The 21,669-nt window shown below is 39.7% G+C and overlaps 1 protein-coding gene and 1 long non-coding RNA gene across 3 annotated transcripts in view; one reads left to right on the forward strand and one right to left on the reverse strand.

The window, feature by feature from the left end:
* Positions 1–1,723, reverse strand: part of LOC119496849 — a 108,856-nt gene extending 107,133 nt beyond the window's left edge. The window contains exon 1 of one of the 2 annotated variants that reach the window (XR_005208827.1): positions 1,615–1,723. This is a non-coding gene — a long non-coding RNA (uncharacterized LOC119496849). Of the gene's footprint in view, positions 1–876; positions 983–1,614 lie in introns of those variants that run through there. The other variant, XR_005208828.1, reaches the window with a different exon arrangement.
* On the forward strand, positions 924–21,446 carry dgat1b (diacylglycerol O-acyltransferase 1b). Its single transcript, XM_037784449.1, has 17 exons — positions 924–1,392; positions 4,067–4,154; positions 7,214–7,254; positions 7,945–8,030; positions 10,939–10,991; positions 11,515–11,620; positions 15,866–15,994; positions 16,361–16,423; positions 16,539–16,642; positions 17,135–17,173; positions 17,391–17,432; positions 17,536–17,580; positions 18,393–18,505; positions 18,966–19,031; positions 19,489–19,576; positions 20,048–20,110; positions 21,175–21,446. Exons 1-17 carry the CDS (start codon positions 1,172–1,174, stop codon positions 21,322–21,324), a joined length of 1,497 nt encoding a protein of 498 aa, XP_037640377.1. The 5' UTR covers positions 924–1,171; the 3' UTR covers positions 21,325–21,446.
* Positions 21,447–21,669: the final 223 nt, after the last annotated feature.

The raw sequence follows: 21,669 nt of genomic DNA on the forward strand, positions 1-21,669 counted from the left end.
GGTACAACGGTACGACAGAGTATTAGGGCCACATTGTGGAAAAAAAATAAATCTGAGATTACAAGAATTAAGTTATAATATTACAAGAATAAAGTCAAAGGTTTACGAGAAAAAAAAGTTTTATTACGAAAATAAAGTCAGAAGTTTAGGAGAAAAAAAGTCGTAATATAATGAGAATAAAGTCATAATATTATAAAGTAGTAATTTTATGTGTTATTTTCTTTTTTTCTCGTAGACTTATGACTTTATTCTCGTAATATTACGACTTTTTTTCTCGTAGGCATGGTTCAATTTATGCCCCTTAATTTTGGTACATCACAATAAAGTATATCTGACTGATTTATTGTACACTACTAATTTGTATAAGCCTGTAAGGCTTCTTGACCTCTCCTGACACATTTCTTGTTTTTTTGTCATTAACTGGATTTTGTGCAGTTTTATATATGTGCAAATAAATTAAAACAAATTAATTAATCGGTTTGAGTAATTTTTTAAGAAAAAAAAAAAAAGTAAAAATTCTCTGTTTCCAGCTTCTTAAATGTGAATATTTCTGGTTTCTTTAACCCTCTATGACAGTAAACTGAATATCATTGAGTTGTGGACAAAACAAGACATTTGATGACGTCATCTTGGGGTCTGGGAAAACACATTTTTCACCATTTTCTGACAATTTATAGACCAAGCAACTAATCGATTAGAAAATAATCAACAGATTAATCGACAATGAAAACATTGTTAGATGCAGCCCTAATTGTTATGTTCAACTATTCTATCCATATCCTGCTGTTATGATGAGTTGTCAGAAAGTCAAAACAGCAGATCTATTGTTATTTGACTCTCTTCTGGGAGGAGCCCAGGCTTGCATTGCAGACTAACCCGAGTTAGTTAAATGCTTCCTCGTATCTCTTCCTTGAGAAACACCTTAGCTCACCTGCCTGTTACAGTGTGCAACAGTCAGACAGGTTACAATAGCAGGCAGCTGTCACCTCATGTGGCGTCATGAACACGCTCCTACCTCCATGTCAACTGTGTCCGGATATCTGAGCTCTCTGGGCGGATTGTTACTTCACTTCCCTTCCCTCTCTGCTCCGCTAGTACAGTAGCAACAGGCATGCTGCTACTATCACAACTATAGTCAAAACTTTGAGTAGGTTTAACTATAGTTGTCATCATGAAGGCTGATCCGGACGCGACTTCCAGGATCAGGAGAAGAGCGACTTTCGCAGACGTGAAAGCGGCGAGTCTGCGGCCGGTGAGCGGGAGGTCTGAGGCGGATAGTCAGAGCTCAGAGCCCGCTGACGTTAGACAACAGGACCGTTCACTGGAAACATCCCAGTCTAAAGCAAAGAGTGAGAAACTCAAACGCAGGAATGACATAAGTGAGAGACTGAGGTGAGTTAACGCTACGAAACTTATTAAATCACGTTTGAGAAAGTTTAGTTTAGTTTAGTATTGACTTAATGTTAGGCTTCATAAGGGCTGATCAGGTTCGTCTGAGGTCGCCCTGAACAGAACAAGCCCTGTTGATGATTTAGTGTCTGTTGTCAACCCTTTTTTCATTCATACTCTCAGTTTAACCTGTTATTGCTGCTTGGCAGATCAACAAAAACTTACCTGCATGTCTAGTTTTAGACCAGGGGTGTGTGTGACTGTTATAATGATCAGGGGCGGATCTAATAATAAGGGCCCCATGAACAAGGTGAATTGTGGGTTAGCTTCATCCCTTTAGGCCAGGGGTTCTCGAAGGCTGTTTTCGAAACCGCATACTATACTAGTAGTACGTACTGATTTGGCCAAAATGTAGTATGTAGTATGCAGTATGCGAACAAAAGCAAAATCTCCAGTATGCCAAAAATACCCGGATGACGTACTGATTTGGAAAAATTCTCCAGTATGCATCAGACCAGTCTACCTCGCCTACTGTATCCCACAATGCAATGCGCTGCGACGGTCACTTTTTGGAAATTTTTGTAATGGCGGAAATGACGGACGTCAACATCCCGGTGACAGCGGTGGACAGGGAGGAATATAAATGTAAAAATAGCATATTATTTTTAATATAATATAAATGTAAAAATAGCATATTATTTTTCTAATTTAATGTAAGGACAGCAATTCATAAGTGCTACTGTCTATCTGTAACGAACGTAATCTGTCCTACTAACGTTAACTTTACCCATAGCAAAGCCGTAACTTTTAAGTTTTTTTTAAGCTTTCCAAAACCGGAAGCCCGCGAAACTCGGCCTCGCGTACTACAAAATAAACCGATTTACGTTCCATACTGCATACTACTGAGGATGCGCAGTATGCAGTATGTACTGCATACTGCATACTGCGCTCCTCAGTAGTATGCAGTATGCGGTTTCGAAAACAGCCAACCTTTTGTAACTTGAGGCCCACTAGTGATGGGAATTCAGGCTCTTTTTAGTGAGCAAGATCGTTTGGCTCAGCTCACCAAGAAGAGCCGGCTCTTTCGGCTCCCAAACGGCTCTTCGTTTTTACCACTTCTGCCTTTTATAATTCAGACAAATTTAGCGCTGTTTTGACCTATGATTAGTATGTGTGCACGTGTTTCACTTAAATTATTTAATATAATTATATTAAACCTTATAATTTCCAGAATACCATAATTTTACATGCTGCTTCGTTTCCGACTGTCAACACACTTCAGCGCACCGCACCGCAACGCACCTCGGCGCACCGCATCGCATCGCGCCGCACCGCATCGCACTGCACCGCATTGCAAAAGCAGCGCACCACAACGTACCGCATCGCACCCGCAACGCAACGCACCTCAGGGCACTACAACGCATTGCTAATCAACGCACCGCAACGCACTCCTCCTCTCCCTCCTGCTCTGTACCTGTAGACCGTCAGCGCGCCACGCACCCCCGCCCCTCCCTGCTTGATGGTATGATCTTTGTCTGTCATCACCTGATTGGTCGCAGGGACATCATTAACACAACATTCAGTCACAGTCAGTGCATGGAGTGCCCGTGGCGCGGAGAAGATCATCCTATCATTCTGCCTAGAATTAATTTTTAAAAAAAAAAAATGGCTCTCGGACGGGAGCCGTCTCCCATCGTTCACTTAAAAGAGCCGGCTCAAAGAGCGACCGACACATCACTAAGGCCCATTTCTGATTGTTAAAAAAAATTCTGAGGACCAGCTTCCCAAATAAATGACAAACTGGGCTATAAATATGTGTTATGCCACTGTCAGGTGTAATGACCCACATAAATATCCAGCTTACCCTCACCCATCACTGCCTGCCATTATGAATCCAAAGTATTCACCACACGCTTTGGAGCTTTTACTGGTGCAGGGTTGTCTACAACATCACTTTTTTCGTTTCAAGAACCGCTCCATTTTGTGACATGTTATGTCTGTAAAGGAGAGACTCGTGGGTCCCCATAGAACCCATTTTCATTCACATATCTTGAGGTCAGAGGTCAAGGGACCCCTTTGAAAATGGCCATGACTGTTTTTCCTCGCCAAAATTTAGCCTAACTTTGGAGCGTTATTTAACCTCCTTCCCGACAAGCTAGCATGAATTCCTTAGTTGTTCTAGTTTCATATGATACCAGTATCTTCACTCGTGCTTTATAACTGAGCCCATTGGTGCCCAGTGGTTGAGAATAGCTGCTTTAGGCCATTTATGTAATACCAAAGTATACTCTGTGAACTGATTTAGCACTAGGTGGTATTTAGTGTACAATAAATCAGTCGGGTATACTTTATTGTGGTGTACCAAAATGAAATCATAAAAGTAGTGTGTTATTAAGGGGCATAAATTGAACCACGCCTTTGGAAATTAGACCAATTTCACCTTTTAGTTTTCTGAGCTGCTACCAGCCATTTTTATTATTGGGTGTAGCCCTTTTTATAATGATATAATCTATCTTTCTTTCTTTCTTCTTACTAAAAACTGGAGGTCAGTGTGTAGGTTCATCATGTGATGTGCAAGCAATATGATGCCAGACTCAAATGAAAATAAGTGTATCAAAAGCTCATGATGGTCTTGATTTGTTTCACCCATTTATCCCTCTCATTTCTCTCTGTATAGCTGTCATAAGACGCAGAAGTCCCTGTTGAGTTCAGCCAGTGGTTTCAATAACTACAGGGGAATCCTCAACTGGTGTGTGGTCATGCTGGTAAGACAAGTTTGCACACAAATAAAGCAAACATAGGTGCACACACTATGCATACAACACCAAAGACACCAGGAGGCAATCATACGATGCAAGGGAAAACACATCTTTTTAAAAATGTTTTAGCGCCAAAGAAACATTTTTGTCCACTACCAAAACATTCTGCAAATTGGATAGATTAAAAAAGAGGTGTTGCTTTGTAGTGTAAACATGTAAAATTAGCATTTTTAAATCTATACTGTGTGTAGGATGGTGACAACTCATTCAGAAACATGGTGTGCTTCCAGTTGTTATAGCAGCGTTAGGAAACCATACTCCTGTTACCTCTGACTTGATTGTGATTGTCTGTCTTATGTTTCAGTATAACTCGCTACAGAGAAAACATGTTGTCACTGGCATATCTTATGTATCTGTTGTCAGATGACTGCATGAGTATGAAATAGTGATTTCACTAAAGGAGGGCAGGCATAATGGTTAGCCTTGTTCAGTAGTAAGTGATTACAGAGAGAGACAGGGTCAGAACAAAGTCCTGTTTAAACCATACACTGTATTTATAGAAACAGAAATAGAAATTATTGCGTACAAAAGGCAGAAATGTGTCTTTGGTTTGCATGTGCAAAAACTACTATTAAAAAGGGTACATTAAAACACAACATATCACATCCAGCAGGACACATTAAAACACAATACACCAATAGAAGCTACATTAAAAGGTACTCGATGGTGAAGACTGAATAAAGGTTAAATAAATAGATATAAAATGCTGTGTGCTGAGGTAGCAAGCTGAAACCAAGCAGAAATCAAGCAAAGTATCCAGCCACTTGTTGAACCTTCAACACTCCTCACCAGATGATGGCAGTAACGCACCCCTTGCTGGCGAACCAATAGAAGAGGAAAAACAATTTTTTTTGTGTTTCTGCATAGCTACTTTCTTAATTATGATCTGAATAAAGACGCCAGTGCGGATGGAAAGTGTTTGACAAGGGAACAGCATTTTCAAATCCATTATCTAAACTGAGATAATGTCCTGAAATCCCAAGTAAACACTTCCATCTTCCTCTGTGTGCTAGTGGCTCTTTGTGTCAAACATTTGACAGCGTCTTTGTCTTTAGTTTTTGCACATTTCAGGCTCCTTAATACGTTCACTGATAATGTTCAGGTTATATTCAGAGCTGCAAAGAGTTGTCAACTATTAAATGAAAGGAACAGTGTGTAGGAACTGGAGGTATTTAGCGGTGAGGTTGAGATTGCAACCAACTGAAGCCTCTCCCGTGTGCCAAGCATATAGGGGAACTATGGTGGCTGACGCGAAAATGGGAATGTCCCTCTCTAGAGCCAAGTGTTGTAAGAGCAGCGTAGGTCATTTGGAGCAGAGCCAGTGCTTAGAGTGTGTGCGTGTACAAAGGAAGTGAGTGGTGAAGCAAGAGAGAGAGAGCGGTGGCGACAGAGGTGAGTAACGTTATCGACTCCAGTCCAAGCTGCTCTGGGCTACTGTTAAAACGGTGCACTCCACTCTGTGAAGAGGACCCACTCCCTATGTAGATATAAACAGCTCATTCTAAGGTAATGAAAACACAAGGACTCTTATAATCAGGTGATTATACACTAAAGAAAACATACTTATTAATATTATTTTCCATTTCTGCCAATAGATCCCCCTAAATGTTACATACTGGTCTTTTAATCGCCAACTATTTTGATAATTGATTAATTGGTACGAGTAATTTTTTAAGAAAACAAAAGTCAAGTCTCTGTTTCCAGCTTCTTAAATGTGAATATGTTCTGGTTTCTTTACTCCTCTATGACAGGAAACTGAACATCTTTGAATCGTGCACAAAACAAGACATTTCAGGACGTTGTCTTGGACTTTGGGAAACACTGATCGACATCTTTCACCATTTCTGACATTTTATAGTCCAAACAACTAATCGATTAATCGAGAAAATAATCAAAAGAATAATCAAAAATTGAAAATAATCGTTAGCTGCAGCCCGAGTTACATTATTCATAATAAGTGAAAGCAAAATATCAGTGAAATATAAATTTGCACTAACATAAGTAGCATTGGTGTATTTCAGTTTGTGCTCTACTCTTGCCCAGAAACCCACTATAAAACAGAAGGAGAACCAAGCAGATAATCCACTGGCATGGACTGATACAACCCAATATAACAAAATGATATTAATTAAAGGAGAATTAGTCCAGACGATTTTATAAATACCCGCTTGTTTCCAAACAGACTCACTGTGTCTGATTGTGTGTTGAATCTGGTTTCCTGCCAGCTTAACCACACCGCCAAAAAATGCTTTATAAAAAGAGCGGTTGTGTCTGACATAAAGACTTGTCAACCCTATTCTAAGATGGTTTGAATCAAATGTGTTACAGCGCAGGCAAATCATTTGGGGGGCTTAGAGAAAAATATGTGTTTTTATGAAATAATCAAAACACAAAGAATTACTGAGTCAATCAAGTTAGCTTATTTTGAGAAATCACATCAAAACCCTTTTGTTGTTAAATGTGAATTTCCTCAAAATATCAAAATGATGTGCAAGTACAGTTAAATGATTTAACATGATTTAACAAGTTGATGTCAAGCTCAACACCTTTCCTCCTCTGTGCTGGGGAGAAGCGACAGAATAGGAGAGAAGACAAGGCTAGCAAAGCCCTTCTGTTAATCCAGGCTTTGAACACAGATCGTGTTCAGCGCAGGAGGTTTTTCTTCATTCCCACTGAACTTCTGTCCCATCCCCAGGCATAGAGCCTTTGTGCCAGGTAATGAGATATTACAATCCATTTAGAAAGAGGAAGAGCGAGGAGGAGAGATAATAAAACGGATGTGGGAAGGAGGAGGATGAAGAGGAGGAGAAATAGGTTGAGGAGAGGAGAGAGATGAAATATAGGGAGAGGTAGGAAAGCAACAGAAGGAGAGAGAAAAGTGTAGAAGAGGAGAGAGGTGATATGGAAGGATGCATTTATTGGATTAAAAGCGTAGAAATGATAATATGAACAAATGAAAGAAACACAGTCGGATGAACATCCTTAACTCTCGCTTTGTGTTACAGGTGTTGAGTAATGCTCGCCTCTTCTTAGAAAACCTGTTAAGGTGAGTACATGTTTTTATTCCTGTCTTTTTCACATCACCGATAAATGATGAATTGTTATTTCAATAGGCTTCCTGTATGCTTCTAGCCAGTATGTTATTCTTAAACAGAGATTCCAATTATGTTAAAGATGAAAGATACCAAACAGAAGTACCAGGTTTATCAAAAATCTTCTTCCTGCTTTTACAGAGTGCTTTTACTAAACCTGTAATATCTCTTTATTGCTCTAATTTGACAATAGATGTTTTTAATCGCAGCACTTTAACATCTCTTGTAGAAAAAGTTATTAATACAACACTAAGGCTGGTTTCAGGGTCCTGGTATTGTGCATGCTGGTTTCTCTGGAATGGTGTACTGGGCCAAAGTAACAGAGCCATAGTTAATGTTATTACAGTAGTCATATCTGTGCTTATCCTGCAATCTGGTAAGTCAAAATGTCTGCTGTAAAAGTCTATATATAAAACATAAAATTAAACCAGTACTGGGGTCAATCATAAACAATTCACTAATCTTAAATCATCTATTTCTCTTGTATAGTAAATATGCATGCAGCGTGTAGTTTTTTGAAGAAAACTGACCTCATTAATTTACTTTAAAATCTGTTTCTGTACGACGGAAATTTAAAAATAAATTTTAATTTACATTTGTTTGTTTTTTATCTGCCATTTCCTATATTTTGTTTTGTTTGTCAGGTACGGTGTTTTGGTGGACCCTATTCAGGTGATTTCCCTGTTTCTGTATGATCCCTACAGCTGGCCAGCAGCATGCCTGGTGATCGGTAGGTCAACTTTTCATCTGTCCAACACAATCACAGTTGCACAATTAAACAGCATAATTCCCATATTTAAAACAAAAAACAAACATGAATATTAGGAGCATTTCCTTAATTTATAATTTTAATAATAAATCACATAAAATTTCGCTTAAAATTGTTTAAAATGTGCTTGAAAAGAAACCCGTTTTTAAAAATGGGATGAAAAACATGGTGTTGAACTAAAACTAGAATTTCTCCTAACTACCAAAGCCTGAAAAATAATCTGGGACACATGAAAGTAAGATTCAACTTCATGTTTATGTGCACAGATAGTATATCTCGTGCTCAACTTTAATCTGGTCATGTCCCTAAATTATACCACTGAACCATTTCAAGTGGCGTAAAAGATGTTTTCTTCATGTTTTTGAGTATGAAATGTTTTTCTGAAATGAAATCACAACATTTAGGTAGAATAACTGAAATGCATTTAAAGCAGTGAACATGTTTCGAGTGTTTTCCTTAAATAGTTGGTGGTGTGATCTGCCTTATTTCAAGCCTTGCTTTAAGAGTGCAGGCCCATGCTGTATTCAAAGTTTTTTCATTATTTATTTTTATGGTATATCACACTGAAAGTCTGCAGTGGTGCAGCTTACAGTGTCTCTAGAGGGACAATCACCTGCCCTATATACTGCACACTGGTACTGTGCTGCAGAGGGAGGACGAGAGGAGAGAAATGGGGAGCAAGAGAGGAGAGAGAGATGAGTGGGGGAGAAGGAAGAGAAGAAGCTTTAAATGGAAGAGAAAATGAAGTGATTCAAGGTCCATAGAGAGGGAAGAATACAGGGATGAAAAAATAGATGCAAGTTGGAAAGGGGGGAGGATAAAGGAGTGGGGAAGGAAGAGAGAGGTCTGATGTAAAGTGCTGCATCGGAACAGAGCGAGAGGAGAGGGAGGGAGGAAGAGATGGAGGGAGTTAAGGTAAATGACCGCACTGACGATGGTTTAGAGACAGGTGAGAATGGGAGTCTGTTTACAGTAGCATGGACAGTAAAGCAGCTCATTCCCAGAGGGCAGTCAGTACTTCTAATCTAGAGTCACTGCAGCAACTTAAACACACTCCCACACACAAACACCCCGACACAGAGTAAATTAGAAGTCTGCAATTTATGGTGGCCTAGCAGCAAGATGGGTAAAGTTGGGAAAACCAGCCTAGAAAGTCTGTGCCTGTGACGTGACCAAAATAAAAATAAAACTGACACAAGTGTAAGGTATCTCGCTACGTTACAAGTCTGTTGCTGCCAACGTATCTCCCGAAAACTGCTCGATAGATAACCTGATGAAAGGTTTACGTGTGTGTAACAGGTGCTGAATGGTGCGGTTTGTTCCAGTTAGATGCATGAGTGGGCACAATAGTTGCTGTTGCCGTCAAAGATGCTCAACAGGCCTGCTTCCAAAAGAGATTAAAGAAAATTAGCAGTAGCGTGCTATGCATTTCCTGATGTCTCTGCTCTTCGGATAGGATAGTCTTGATTTGTGAATCTTTAGCAAATCATAATGCTTTATGATAAAGTCATTTGCACATTGAAAAGACGAGTGGTCTCTGTGTGAGAGGACATTACAGATGGTTGTTCCTCTGGCTGTTTTTGTTTACTTTGTAGAGGTGCTTTTAGTGGTAAAATGAATGTGACATTTGCCTAAATACAGAATCTCATGGAACTAGAATGAGCGTTTTTTGCAGAAACCTGGCGATGCCTACTTTATCTTACTAACTGCAAATGATGACATGTTGAATAAAATAGTTTTTACTTGTGCATGATTCGCTTGCCTTATGGACAAATCTGGTTATCGTCACATGAAAAAGAGTTTGGCCTGTTTGTTCCCTCATATAGTATACCATGACGTCAAAAACAAGCATGTGACTGCACCGTTAAACAAATTGATTTAGAACAGCAATACTGATGAATACTTGCATTGATGACAAAATGATAAGACCCAGTAATCAAAATGTCTGACAGTTAACACATCTGCTCCCTCCAGATTAGATTGATTGACATGCTAATGCACTGAATGATTAGGGTCTTAAAATGGAACAATTGCTGCAATTATGTGCCATCAGTGTGGCTCAGCCTGGTCTAGTCAGGGTAATGAGCAATCTACATATACCAGTGGTTTCCTTAAGTTCATTCAGCAGAGAGTTACCCTGCAGTTCAACTGACACTGTTACAAGATAAAAAAAAAAGAAGAAAAAATCTACATACAATTCAGCCAATTCAGGCTTAGTGGCAGCAATTAATGCATAATAAAGTGTGCATTAAATAAAACAAAAGGGGCACTAGAAACTTACTTTCAGTCCAAACTCTTTTTGGCTCCCAATACTCGCACATTTTCTCTAAAATCAGGATATTGTAGCTGTTTAATACAAAGCAAGTTCTCTTTTACTTCCTTTCCTAGAGTTTTGAAAACAACAATAGAATATAAAATGAAGTGTGCATGTGCAGGCACACCCATTCAATTGCCTTGTCAATTTCCTTGTGACTAACTAGCAGTTGGCGTGTGCTGTGCAACACATATGCTCTGTTAGTGCTGGCTCATTTCTTTCATCAGGTTGGTGTTTAATCATGCGCGAGTCTGTGTGTGTGTGTGTGTGTGTTAGATAGCATGGCTTATGTATGAGACAGCAGGGTTAATGCTAAAAAGGCAGGTGTAAAGCTTAATTCACTCAAATACTCAACTTGAGACCAAACACATTAGACTTGAAACCAACATATCTTAGACAGTTCTGCTTTGAAAATTTGAGATATTTTGTTTTTCTCAGATTCGTATTCATACTATCATCCTGCCAACACCCTTCAGAAGCGGGTCTGTCAGGAAAAAAATGTTATCTGGACTGTTTCAGAGGAAGTGACATGAATCTCTCGTTGTGTTTTGACAGCGTCCAACGTGTTCGTGCTGGTGGCTCTCTACACAGAAAGGCAGCTGTCGAAGGTGAGCGGAGAGAAACCCTGCATGCACTTAAACATCAGAGCGCTGTGGATTTGAACTGAACTGTTGAATTCGGAGCACTTATACAACTCCCAGGAGGGATTATTTTCCTAAAACTGACTGACTAGCTGACCCTCCCCAATTGCATCTGCAAATGTTGAATGGTAAAATGAGAAATTAGTTTCACCATCTGCATTTAGTGCCTATTCAGTTATGCTCTGTCTATTTGGCATGAATATGGAACATCTTTTTAAAACTTTAATGGGCCACCATGACTCGAAATGCAGTTCTGTTTTATTCCGAGGATCTGTTCAAAAGCAGAGCGAAGAAATACTTACAATTTTCATGTTTAGCTGCTATATTTTTGTCGTTGTTTTTAGAATAAGTGCAGCAACAAATGACTAAAGTTAAAAAAATCTGCAAACAAAATAAAGGTTGGGTGACGGTGGTTTAAAATAGGACCACTTGTCTTTGAGATTTAATGTAAAAACTCCTGCTGTCCCTCTTTGCCTCTCTTTCTGCCCAGGGTTCATTCACTGAACTTGTGGGATTTCTGGTCCATTGCATTAACATGGCAATCATGCTAACATTCCCTGCTGCAGTGGTCCTATTGGTCCCCTCCGTGACCCCAGGTAAAATGTGTTGTTTTTTTTACTCTTATTAAAATACCATCTTTGCAGCCTTGCTACTACCTGCTGTTCATAACAGAGTTGACTAAAACAGTAGCAGCCAAACCATTATCTATTCATAGGTAGTTAACACTGTTGCCATGTGTATAAAACAGAAAATAATGTAATTGTAATAAAGATTAAGAGGACATTCACATCCTTGCCCTTCAGAGAAACAGTCGACCAGTTTGATAGTGCAGTAAAAGACATCTCTTATACAGAGCCATAATTGGTCGGTTAGTGGTAATGGACCAGTTGGTCATGACTGGATTATTTCCAGCTGGCTCCGAGGAGACAGGAGAGGAAAAGACAGGAGAGGAGAGGAGAGATGCCAGAGTAGGTGTGGTTTGCCGTACAGGGTCATCCAAAGGTCACCTTCTTCTGTCTTCATCAGGCTGCCTGACAGGAAACCATAGACGCCCTCAACAAACATTTCAATTCACCCACGATAAATTAGCAATACTTTACACAAAGTATTACACACCAGCACATTATACTCCCTTCAGTGAGTCATTCAAATCATTATAGATTAGAGTTTTGAAAAAAGTTGCCTGAGTTGCTTTGGTTATATTTTAAAGAGGACCTATTATGCTCTTTTTCAAGTTCATACTTGTATTTGGGGTTTCTACTAGAACACGTTAACATGCTTTACTGTTCAAATAACGCTTCATTTTTCTCATACCGGCTGTGCTGCAGCACCTCTTTTCACCCTCTGTCTGAAACGCTCTGTTTGAGCCCCGAACCAAACTCTTCGGACTCTGCTCTAACTATTTTTGTTGGAGGGCATGCCAAACTAGGCGCTAGGCAGGTATTATGCAAATGTGTTACTTGGTGACATCACCACGTTACAGAAGAAAACAGTGTTTCAGGCAGTTCAGGAGCAGTGTTTCTGTGGGTGAGAGTAACTCCCTTTGGCGTGGACTTTGTAACTTTGTAACTTTGCAGACATTTTACATGCACAAAAAAACTATATAACACACAAGAGGAAAGGGGAAAAGGCACAAAAGCCTTATAGGTATTCTTTAAAAAAATACAGATGTTACTCTTTGTTTGGTAAGTAAATGCATACTTCTGATGTGATGGGTAGTTATCCAACTTTCACTATCTAATCCCCTAGGCCGATTTGCTTGTATTGTGGTAAAGGTAAACTGTAGGACCTCTGCCAGAGATATATATTCTGAACTTAATGAACTTGAAAATGTAAAATATTTCACTGCCAAGGTCACATTTCTCGCTTCAATCACAAACGTTCAAGTGCGTTTCACACCATTAATATAATATAGTTAGCTCCGATATTTTGGCACATTCTCAGTCCTTTTTTCTTCAAGCTTTAGTTGGGACACCTCTAACTTTACCTTGATCATGAGACAGACCGATTTGAGTTTCTAGTGTCATTTGGCACACAATGTTAATTTGGTCCAAGAGAATGATTGTTTTAATTCTTTGCTCATCTCCCGTTTTGATATACTCCTCTCCTCTCCTCTCATCTGTTCTCTCGCTGGGCGGTGAAGGAGTAAAGGAGTCAGTCCATCTGTCTGTCTGTTCTCTGCTCTGCGCTGCTGTTCACACAGGAAGGGCAATGACAGAGGGCAGGTGTGTGTGTGTGTGTGTTCAGATATGTGTGTTTGACACTGCTTATGCAACCGGTATTCAGCCATTGTACATGAAGCAGAGTGCAAGGATCTGATATCAAGCTTAATTTCAAATTGTATTACATTTCTTTTGAGGAATACTGTAGTGATGAGGGAGAACTGTTCTCTACTGTCATTATTTCATTATTACCACTGCTTTTGATGTCCTTTAATGTGTACAAGTCTGCTGCAAGAAATTTCTGGGTTTGATTCTACTAGTGCAGTGCCCGTTCGGAGCGCGTGCCCGTCCGGAACAAGCCGATTGTTTGGCCCCCCAGAAGTGCTGGTTGCAGCGTTGGCTGCTTGTACCCGCCAAGTGTGAAGTTGATGATTCATCATGGTCACTCAGACGTCATATCTACACATGTCCAACAAATGTGGTCACAATGGCACAAAGCGAAATATATTTGTAATATAAGTCCACAGCATTTGAGCAAACGTTGAGGGCCAGCTATAGCAAAACTGTATGGATAGATCAAAAATCTGAAAAAGTTACTTTTTCAGCTTGGTCCAGAGATGTGCTGTACCAAATTTGGTGACAATTGCTCAAAATTTGTTGGAGGAGTTGCAAAAGAAAAAAATCTAATTTGGACACAATTCTAAATGGTGGAAAATCTCTTATAAGAATAAATTCGTCTGTACCCACAAAATCGTTTTTTTGAGAATCACAGTTTATAAGTTACAGCCCAAAACATAAAGTGTATTGTTATAGTGCCACCATCAGGTCAAATTGCACTACATGTACATTCAACACTGCACTCCCTGGGGTGAAGTAGAATGGATGAGCAGTTCTCGAGATATGCGAAGGACATACAGAAAGACAGACAGACAGACAGACAGAGATTCCTCGCTTTATAGTTAGAGACACATCTCACTATAGTCAGACAATCTGGGGTGTGTATACCGTGAAGTCCAGCATACGTGGTGTGTTCTGAAATAAGCATAAAACACACTGTAACACTCTGCTTATGCAACCAGTATTCAGCCACTGTACACTGGGCTTAATGTTCAAGGAGAGGTATTAAACTGTTGAACAGTTTTGTTGAAGATTCTTGTCTTAATCATAAAACCTAGCTGATGTTCCTGATGATACAATTGACAGAGAGCAACAAGTAAAATACGAGGGAAAATAATCCTGGGACAAGTATATGGACTCTAAAGGAAGACAAACACCTTTTTCAGCTGTTTTGAATGCAGGTAGCTCTCAGTGTGATGAATGAATGAATGAATGAATGAGAAAAGTAGAAATCTTCTGCACAGCTGAATAATTCAGCCAGGTGTTTCTCGTCAAACACAACGTCCTTTTAGATTTCTATGTTCACATCTCAGATCCAAACTTAGATAATTATCCATATTGCAGAGGCTTGAAAGCAAGGTGTGTCAAATTGGCATCTGGGGGTACATACAGCACTTTGTTTGAACCTTTTTACCCAGATCAAAGCACTCCCCAAAGAAACAGAAAATGAAGCATGTTGATTTTAATCTGTGGATCCTTACACTCCCAGTCTCTGCTATGCTAGAGTCTGCTGACAGAGAAAAAAACACATAAACAGTGCAGTCAACCACGCTGAGATCTTTGACATTTTAAAGTGAACGGTTGTGAGTTCACAGATAAATTTATGATTTTGTTGTGAAATTGTGAGTGGGTGATGACTGGCTCCTCTGGTATGTTTTTCTCCACCTCTCTCTGTGTTTCTATGATTATTATCTACAGTAGCTCTGTGGAGCCAATCTAGTTGTCTAGAAGCCACAGAGAGCCAGAGAGACAGATGGTTAATGGATAAGATCTGCTGTGGTTTGATGCCAGGTGTGCTGACCTGCACCTCACCCTACTGGCACAACAGGCACTTTTCATTTGTGTGTTCGTGCACATGTATGAGTGTGTATATGCTCGTTGGTGTGTCTTCCTCTCTGGTCAGCATGAGCCTTCGCTATCAAGCATATGGTGACTATTGATAAAGCCCCGGTAGGCAAACTGCTCAGTTGGCCTGCTTGTGTGTGTGTGTATATGTGTGTGTGTGTGTGTGTAAAAGATTTAAAAATAAGTTTATTAATCTAACATCAAATATTTTGTTTATATTGACTCACAAAACGCAACACCGGCAGTTTTATGAGTGCACACACACACACATACACACACACACACACACACACACAAGCACACACAGACTGGTAAACATGGTGACTATATTGTATAATAGTGTCCTTGGCATAGTTAGACCGCTCTCATGCTTTGAGCTGAGATGATTTATTTTACTGGGCTTGTTTTGCTGTTTGTTCAAGATCAAATGACGACCTTTCCTTCTCTCTTCCCCTTCCTTTTCCACTCTTTCTCTCTCTTTGTTTTTCTCTTGCTTTCCATTCTGTCCCCATCTCACACTTTTTTGCCCACTGTCTCCTCCTTTTTCACTCCACTCCCACCTCCCTTCTTCCTCACTTATCCCCCCCCCCCCCCCCCCCCCCTCATCTCTGCTTCTCATCCTCCCATACTTCTAGGCAGTATATCAGTTGGTTCTCTCATCAGCTTTTATCCACATCACAGTGTTAACTATCATCTCTCTCTCTCTTTGTCTGGCAGTTGGCGGTGCGTTCGTTCTTGGTTCTTACACCATCCTCTCCCTGAAGCTCTACTCCTATAAGGACGTCAACATGTGGTGCAGAGAGCTGAGCACCATCAAGGCCAAGAAACTGGCCAGGTCGATGTCTTGTAAGTCACAAACACATGTGCACATACATAGTTTTGGTAAGAGAGGGTTTGCATACTAAATTTAAGACCTATTGACAATTAATTATTTGCTAATGTTAAGGTCAGTCTCTGCTTCTTACCCAAAATAATCTCTCAGCCCCTTGCTCATGCTGTTACAGTGACATCTAATGGCGGGTACTTGATTCTGCAGCTCTTAGATTAAATGGGAGATTGACAGCATACAGGAACTGTCACAGTACTGTGTGGAAATATTGATTATGTAACAGAAAGTCCACACTTGATAGTCATTTTATTATTTTCTCTGTATTTGTATGTAATAACTCATAAAATACCTAACCCATGTTTGTGTATTATTTCTGCCCGCAGGTCCAGAAGCACAGCACAAGGGTGACAGTAAGGTGTGTTACCCTGGCAACCTCACCATCAGAGGTACTCAAATACACCTTTCTAGTGTTTGTTTGAAACTTTATTGATAATGTTTCCTGTTTCATTTTGTCACATATTTTGACTAACTGTCACACTGAACTCCTCTCCATCTCTGTAGACATGTACTACTTTGTCTTCGCTCCAACTCTGTGCTACGAGCTCAACTTCCCTCGCTCTCCTAACATCCGCATGAGTTTCCTGCTGAGGAGACTGTTTGAGATGGTGAGGAAATATCTCATGTCAGCATCAGCCAGAAAACAACACCTTTGCTGTCGCATCGATCTAAGCGCTATTTCTCCCCAAAAAAACGACACAACAACAACAACAACAAGTACAAGAACATCTGCACAGCCTTTAAGAGCTTAGTGTTTGTTTGCAAGCTGGTGAAGAGGATGATTAATGATGTCATTTTGCTTATTTAAGGAAAAACACTGGGTCTTGTGTTTGTCGTTCTGGTCGTCATTATTAGCGGTTATGATAATATTTTACACATTGAGTTAAATGCTGAGATCTGGGGACACAATGACAACAAAGTCCAACAGGGCAAAGGACATGAGCATTCAGACTATCAGTCATGTAAACAATATTTGTTCTTCTAAACAGTATAGTAGAATTACTTTACAGTAATGATACATTATGTTAAATATTTATTTATGTATTTATTTATGTATTTATGTGAAATCATGTCACTCACTTGTGTGTCTTTGTCCCCAGCTGTTCTTCATCCAGCTGTTAGTTGGTCTCACTCAACAGGTACGGTCTTATAATGTAAACCAAAACTGATGTTTGGTGCTATATTTGTCTGTCCATTCACATTTCAAGTTCTTTAATGTCATGATATAAGGTTTTGATGTGATATTATATATATATATATAGCCTTAATTTCCAGAACTATGGAAGTACTATGGAAAAATGACTCTAAACATGTCTGAAAATGGAGTAACATTGCTTTTTGCTTTCTTTCTATCAGTGGATGATTCCCGTCATTCAAAGCTCCATGAAGCCACTAGAGGTGAGAAGGCCAGAATGACAGTGAAGCACAGAACTACATGGCGTACTGTTGCTGCTGTGCATCGTTTGTAAATCTATCTATGGTTCTCTCCTCTCCTCTGTAGGACATGGATCTGTCCAGGATGACTGAAAGACTTCTAAGATTAGCTGTGAGTAAAAACACAACATATGTACACGTAGATCCTTTTACTATTGTTGTTTGTCTTCATGCTTGCTGTGAGTTGATGACCAACACATAAGATGAAATAGCACACAAAGTGTTACAAAGCACAACACTATCCAAAGGCCATAACGATTTCCAGCCCTTCTGTTTTGAATTTAAAGGGTAACTTCTCTATTTTTCAACCTGGACCCTATTCTCCCATGTTTTTGTGTCTAACTGACGAATAGCGACAATTTCTGAAATTGGTCCAGTATTGAGGGAGAGCTCTGTAGACGGCAGCTGCTCACGGGCTGCAATATGGTGCAATTGGGGCAAGCTGGCGCCGTCATTTACGTCCACTAAACGTGCTTGTTTTTGCCGTGACAGGCTCGGATTGTTATTGTCTGACATTATGGAAAGAGTCTCGCTCAAGCAGAAGTCTTGTTCTGAAATCTGGAGAGGTGACATGTTGCCGAAAGACAACGGTGGAATAGTGGAATACATCCATCGTGGAAACACGAGTGCCAGCCGTGCAGAGTTTGTTGTGTTGGAGTACAGAAAGTGTAGCTTAGTGTTATCTAAAAGATTTTCAATGTTATAGCTGAATATTTAGATGATTTCCACAATGTGGACGAGGTCTTTGAATTTGATTGCCGCCCGTATTTATTTGAGCAAGAGTATACGGATATTCAGATTTCATAACGAGACTTCTCCTTGAGCGGGAATTGGACACAGGATCAAGTGAAAGGTCTTAAACCTCCCACAGTCTTGTAATGTATTGTTCATTTGAGTCCTTCCATTTGTCTAACCCTTCTCCAGGTTCCTAATCACTTGCTGTGGCTGATGTTTTTCTACGGGTTCTTCCACTCGTCTATGAACTTCACCGCTGAGCTGCTGCGCTTTGGAGACAGACAGTTTTACAACGACTGGTGGTGCGTTTCTGTGTGTTTGTGTGTTTGTGTGTGTGTTTGTGTGTGCGTGTGCGTGTGCGTGTGTGTGGCTTACTGTAGGAATTTCATGAGGTGTGCTGGACTGTGCTGAAGGACTGACTGGGTCTGTACAGTTGCTGTGTGTATTCATGGTAATGGATGTTTATGCATACTAAATAAATACATAAATTGAAAAGAGTATGTAAGCATGTGTGGTAGATAATTTCAGTACTTTGCAAGCAATGATAGAGGGGGGGGTCACTTTCTGTGTTGTACCTGATATTAGTAAATCAAGTTCATCACTCAATGCGCTGTAGGATAATTATACTATTGTTTCCTCTTTCCCTGCATGACAATAAAGATGTTAGGCTTTTCATTTTCATCAATATTGATGAACCTGCCTCAGATCCATTGTTTAAACCGTGTAATGCTTCAACACTCTATTTGCTGACTCTTCTTTCAGGAACTCGGAGACGGTGACATATTTCTGGCAGAACTGGAACATCCCGGTACACAAGTGGTGTCTACGGTGAGTTATTCGCACACTAACACACTGAGAGGGAGCAATGAAATTTATAGAATTGAACACAGGGGACAGCGGCGGGTTTGATGCAGGGAGACAGACCTAACAAGGCACACTGATGTATTTGGGAAATTGATTCATCTGGCTGTGAGAGAGTAAGTGCTAGTAATAAATACGGCGCCTGCAGCCAGTTCCAGATACACCAACACAGCAGCAGGAGCAAAGCCAGTGAGGTTATATTAAACTAGACAAAGCAAATGAAATGCTATTTAGAGGGTTTAAAGCCTATTTACTTTGAATTCCTGTCTGGGAGGGAGAATTACAGCAAATAAGAGAGTTAACATATTTCAACATACAGTATCAGACATTTGGAAGACGTATTCTGAATTACAGTATATGTCCATCCACCCCATCATCTGTGTATCCATTCATTTCAACATCTGCTCTTTTGTCTGTGTTGCAGCCACTTTTACAAGCCGCTACTGAGGAGAGGATTTAGTAAAATAGTCAGCCAATCAGCTGTCTTCTTCTTGTCGGCTTTCTTCCATGAGGTAAAATCTGAGACCACAACTACTCTCTCTGCTTATGTTGACACTGCGGTAGAGGCCGATTATGGATTTTTTTGAAGGCCAAACAATCTTATAGTCGATTAATCGACTGATATCTTCTTTACTTTACACCGTTTTTAATAAATAATTTTTGTGTCACTCCGAATTTAATCCTTAGTAAGAGTATATCCTGAAGTGTTATTTGTTGGATTATATCATCAGATTATGTTCTATTTATTTACAATGGGCGATGTGCTGATCTGTGGCTTATTTCGCCAATAACGATAGTTTTGTAAAACGTCCTGATCGGTCTGCCTCTACATTGTAGATAGAACACACTGCATTGAAGGTCAATGTCCTCAAACATCCTCTTTCTTTATCCTCGTTCTCGTGTAGATGGTCTGATTATATTTTATAGAGAACACAATTTATTTGATGTAATGTTTTTTGTTTCCCTGTCTGTTTCTGTGTCAGTACTTGGTGAGTATTCCTCTCGGGATGTTCAGGCTTTGGGCCTTCATGGGAATGATGGCACAGGTAAGACCCAACAAACTGATGACAAGTAGTACAAAGCTGTACTGATACTGATATATTTAAAGCATATATTTTTTTCAATTACTGCATGAATGCATTGTGGTCAAGGTATAGGGCTGCACAATAAATCAAATATTAATCGTGATCACAATTTGGGCTTCCCACAATTAAATGAACAGGATCGACTGTAATATTGACGTTTAAATTGCATGCCCTGCTCATTGAAAACTCCGCTACATATCAAATCAAGCGTTTCCTAAACTAACAGCCACCAGAGGGACGATTGTGATGTTTTGGGGAACTGTCATGGCTCTGCGCAGCCTGTGAAAAACTTTCCTTAATGTTGCTGCTGCAGTCCAGAGTAGAAGAGTAATATACTAGATATTACTGTTAGTGCAGACGGGCAAAACGAAAATGCACCGAGTTCAGGTGAAGAAGAACCTTATTTTAAGTCTTATCGATGCAAAGATTTGTACAATAGAGTGAATTTATTTAAATGTGAAAGTGCACTAAAAATATTTTGTCCCTAAAATCAATGAATAATTGTGATAAATAAAAATCATTTTGGATATAATCGTGCAGCTCTATCAAGATACACAATTTTTTTAAAGAAATTCCTTCTTAATGTTTGAAAAGGTTAAAGAAAATGAGTGCAGGTAGGCTAGAGGTAGTGTTGCATTTATTAAATAGTTTATTTGTAGCCCAATCACACTAAAAGTCAAAACAAAGACAAGTATACAGTATGATGTTGCTTTTGACTCCTGTGGGACATTTTAAAATGTGTTCTCAGTGGTTGGCCTTGGCCTCAGTATCATTAACTTAATTAATAACCTCATTAGCATGACGCTTGGGCACATTTGATGCATCATGGTGAATATAGCAGGACAATATAAGTGCCTCTTGGTCTTTGCTGACTTTGTTAGTTTGTTATTCATTAGAGTGCTGAGTCATAAAACACAGACAACAGAAATCAGAAAAACACACAGAAAATGTGAGACTGTAATTAGTCATTAAAAACCCAATTACCCACCATGTTTATTTCATTTCTATTTTTCTTTACTTATCAGCTTCCATTAGCCTGGTTTGTTGGACGCTTCCTGCGCGGTGACTACGGCAACGCTGCGGTATGGATCTCACTCATCATTGGTCAGCCATTCGCCATCCTGATGTACGTCCACGACTATTACGTCCTGCATTACAGACAGGAGGCTGAATGATGTGCACACACACGCTCACACACACACATACTGTATATACATACATACTGTATCTACCATCGGTCTCTCACTTTGTCTCACTCTATCTTTGTCTATCCGTCACTCACAAACAAACAAACAAACAAACAAACAAACAAACAAACAAACACAGAGGTACCACTTGCATCCAGTGCAGATATTGTACTTTACATGTCAGGATGAACTGATCACAGCCTGATCATAGCATGTTTACATTAGACATCCGTTGTATCTCCCTTTCAACCCTTCAAGCTGAGAAAGGTACAAATAGCTAAAAGGGGAACTATTTAGATATTTAAAGTGAAAAATGTTTGAAAAATGTTGAAT

Source organism: Sebastes umbrosus, chromosome 11 (assembly GCF_015220745.1).
Source record: "Sebastes umbrosus isolate fSebUmb1 chromosome 11, fSebUmb1.pri, whole genome shotgun sequence".
Taxonomy (NCBI): domain Eukaryota; kingdom Metazoa; phylum Chordata; class Actinopteri; order Perciformes; family Sebastidae; genus Sebastes; species Sebastes umbrosus.

Coding starts and splice junctions, on each gene's coding strand:
- dgat1b (XM_037784449.1), top strand. CDS start 1,172: ATGAAGGCTGATCCGGACGCGACTTCCAGGATCAGGAGAAGAGCGACT. Junction 17,174..17,390: donor TAGTTGGTCTCACTCAACAG/GTACGGTCTTAT, acceptor TCTTTCTATCAG/TGGATGATTCCCGTCATTCA. Junction 20,111..21,174: donor TCATGGGAATGATGGCACAG/GTAAGACCCAAC, acceptor TTTACTTATCAG/CTTCCATTAGCCTGGTTTGT.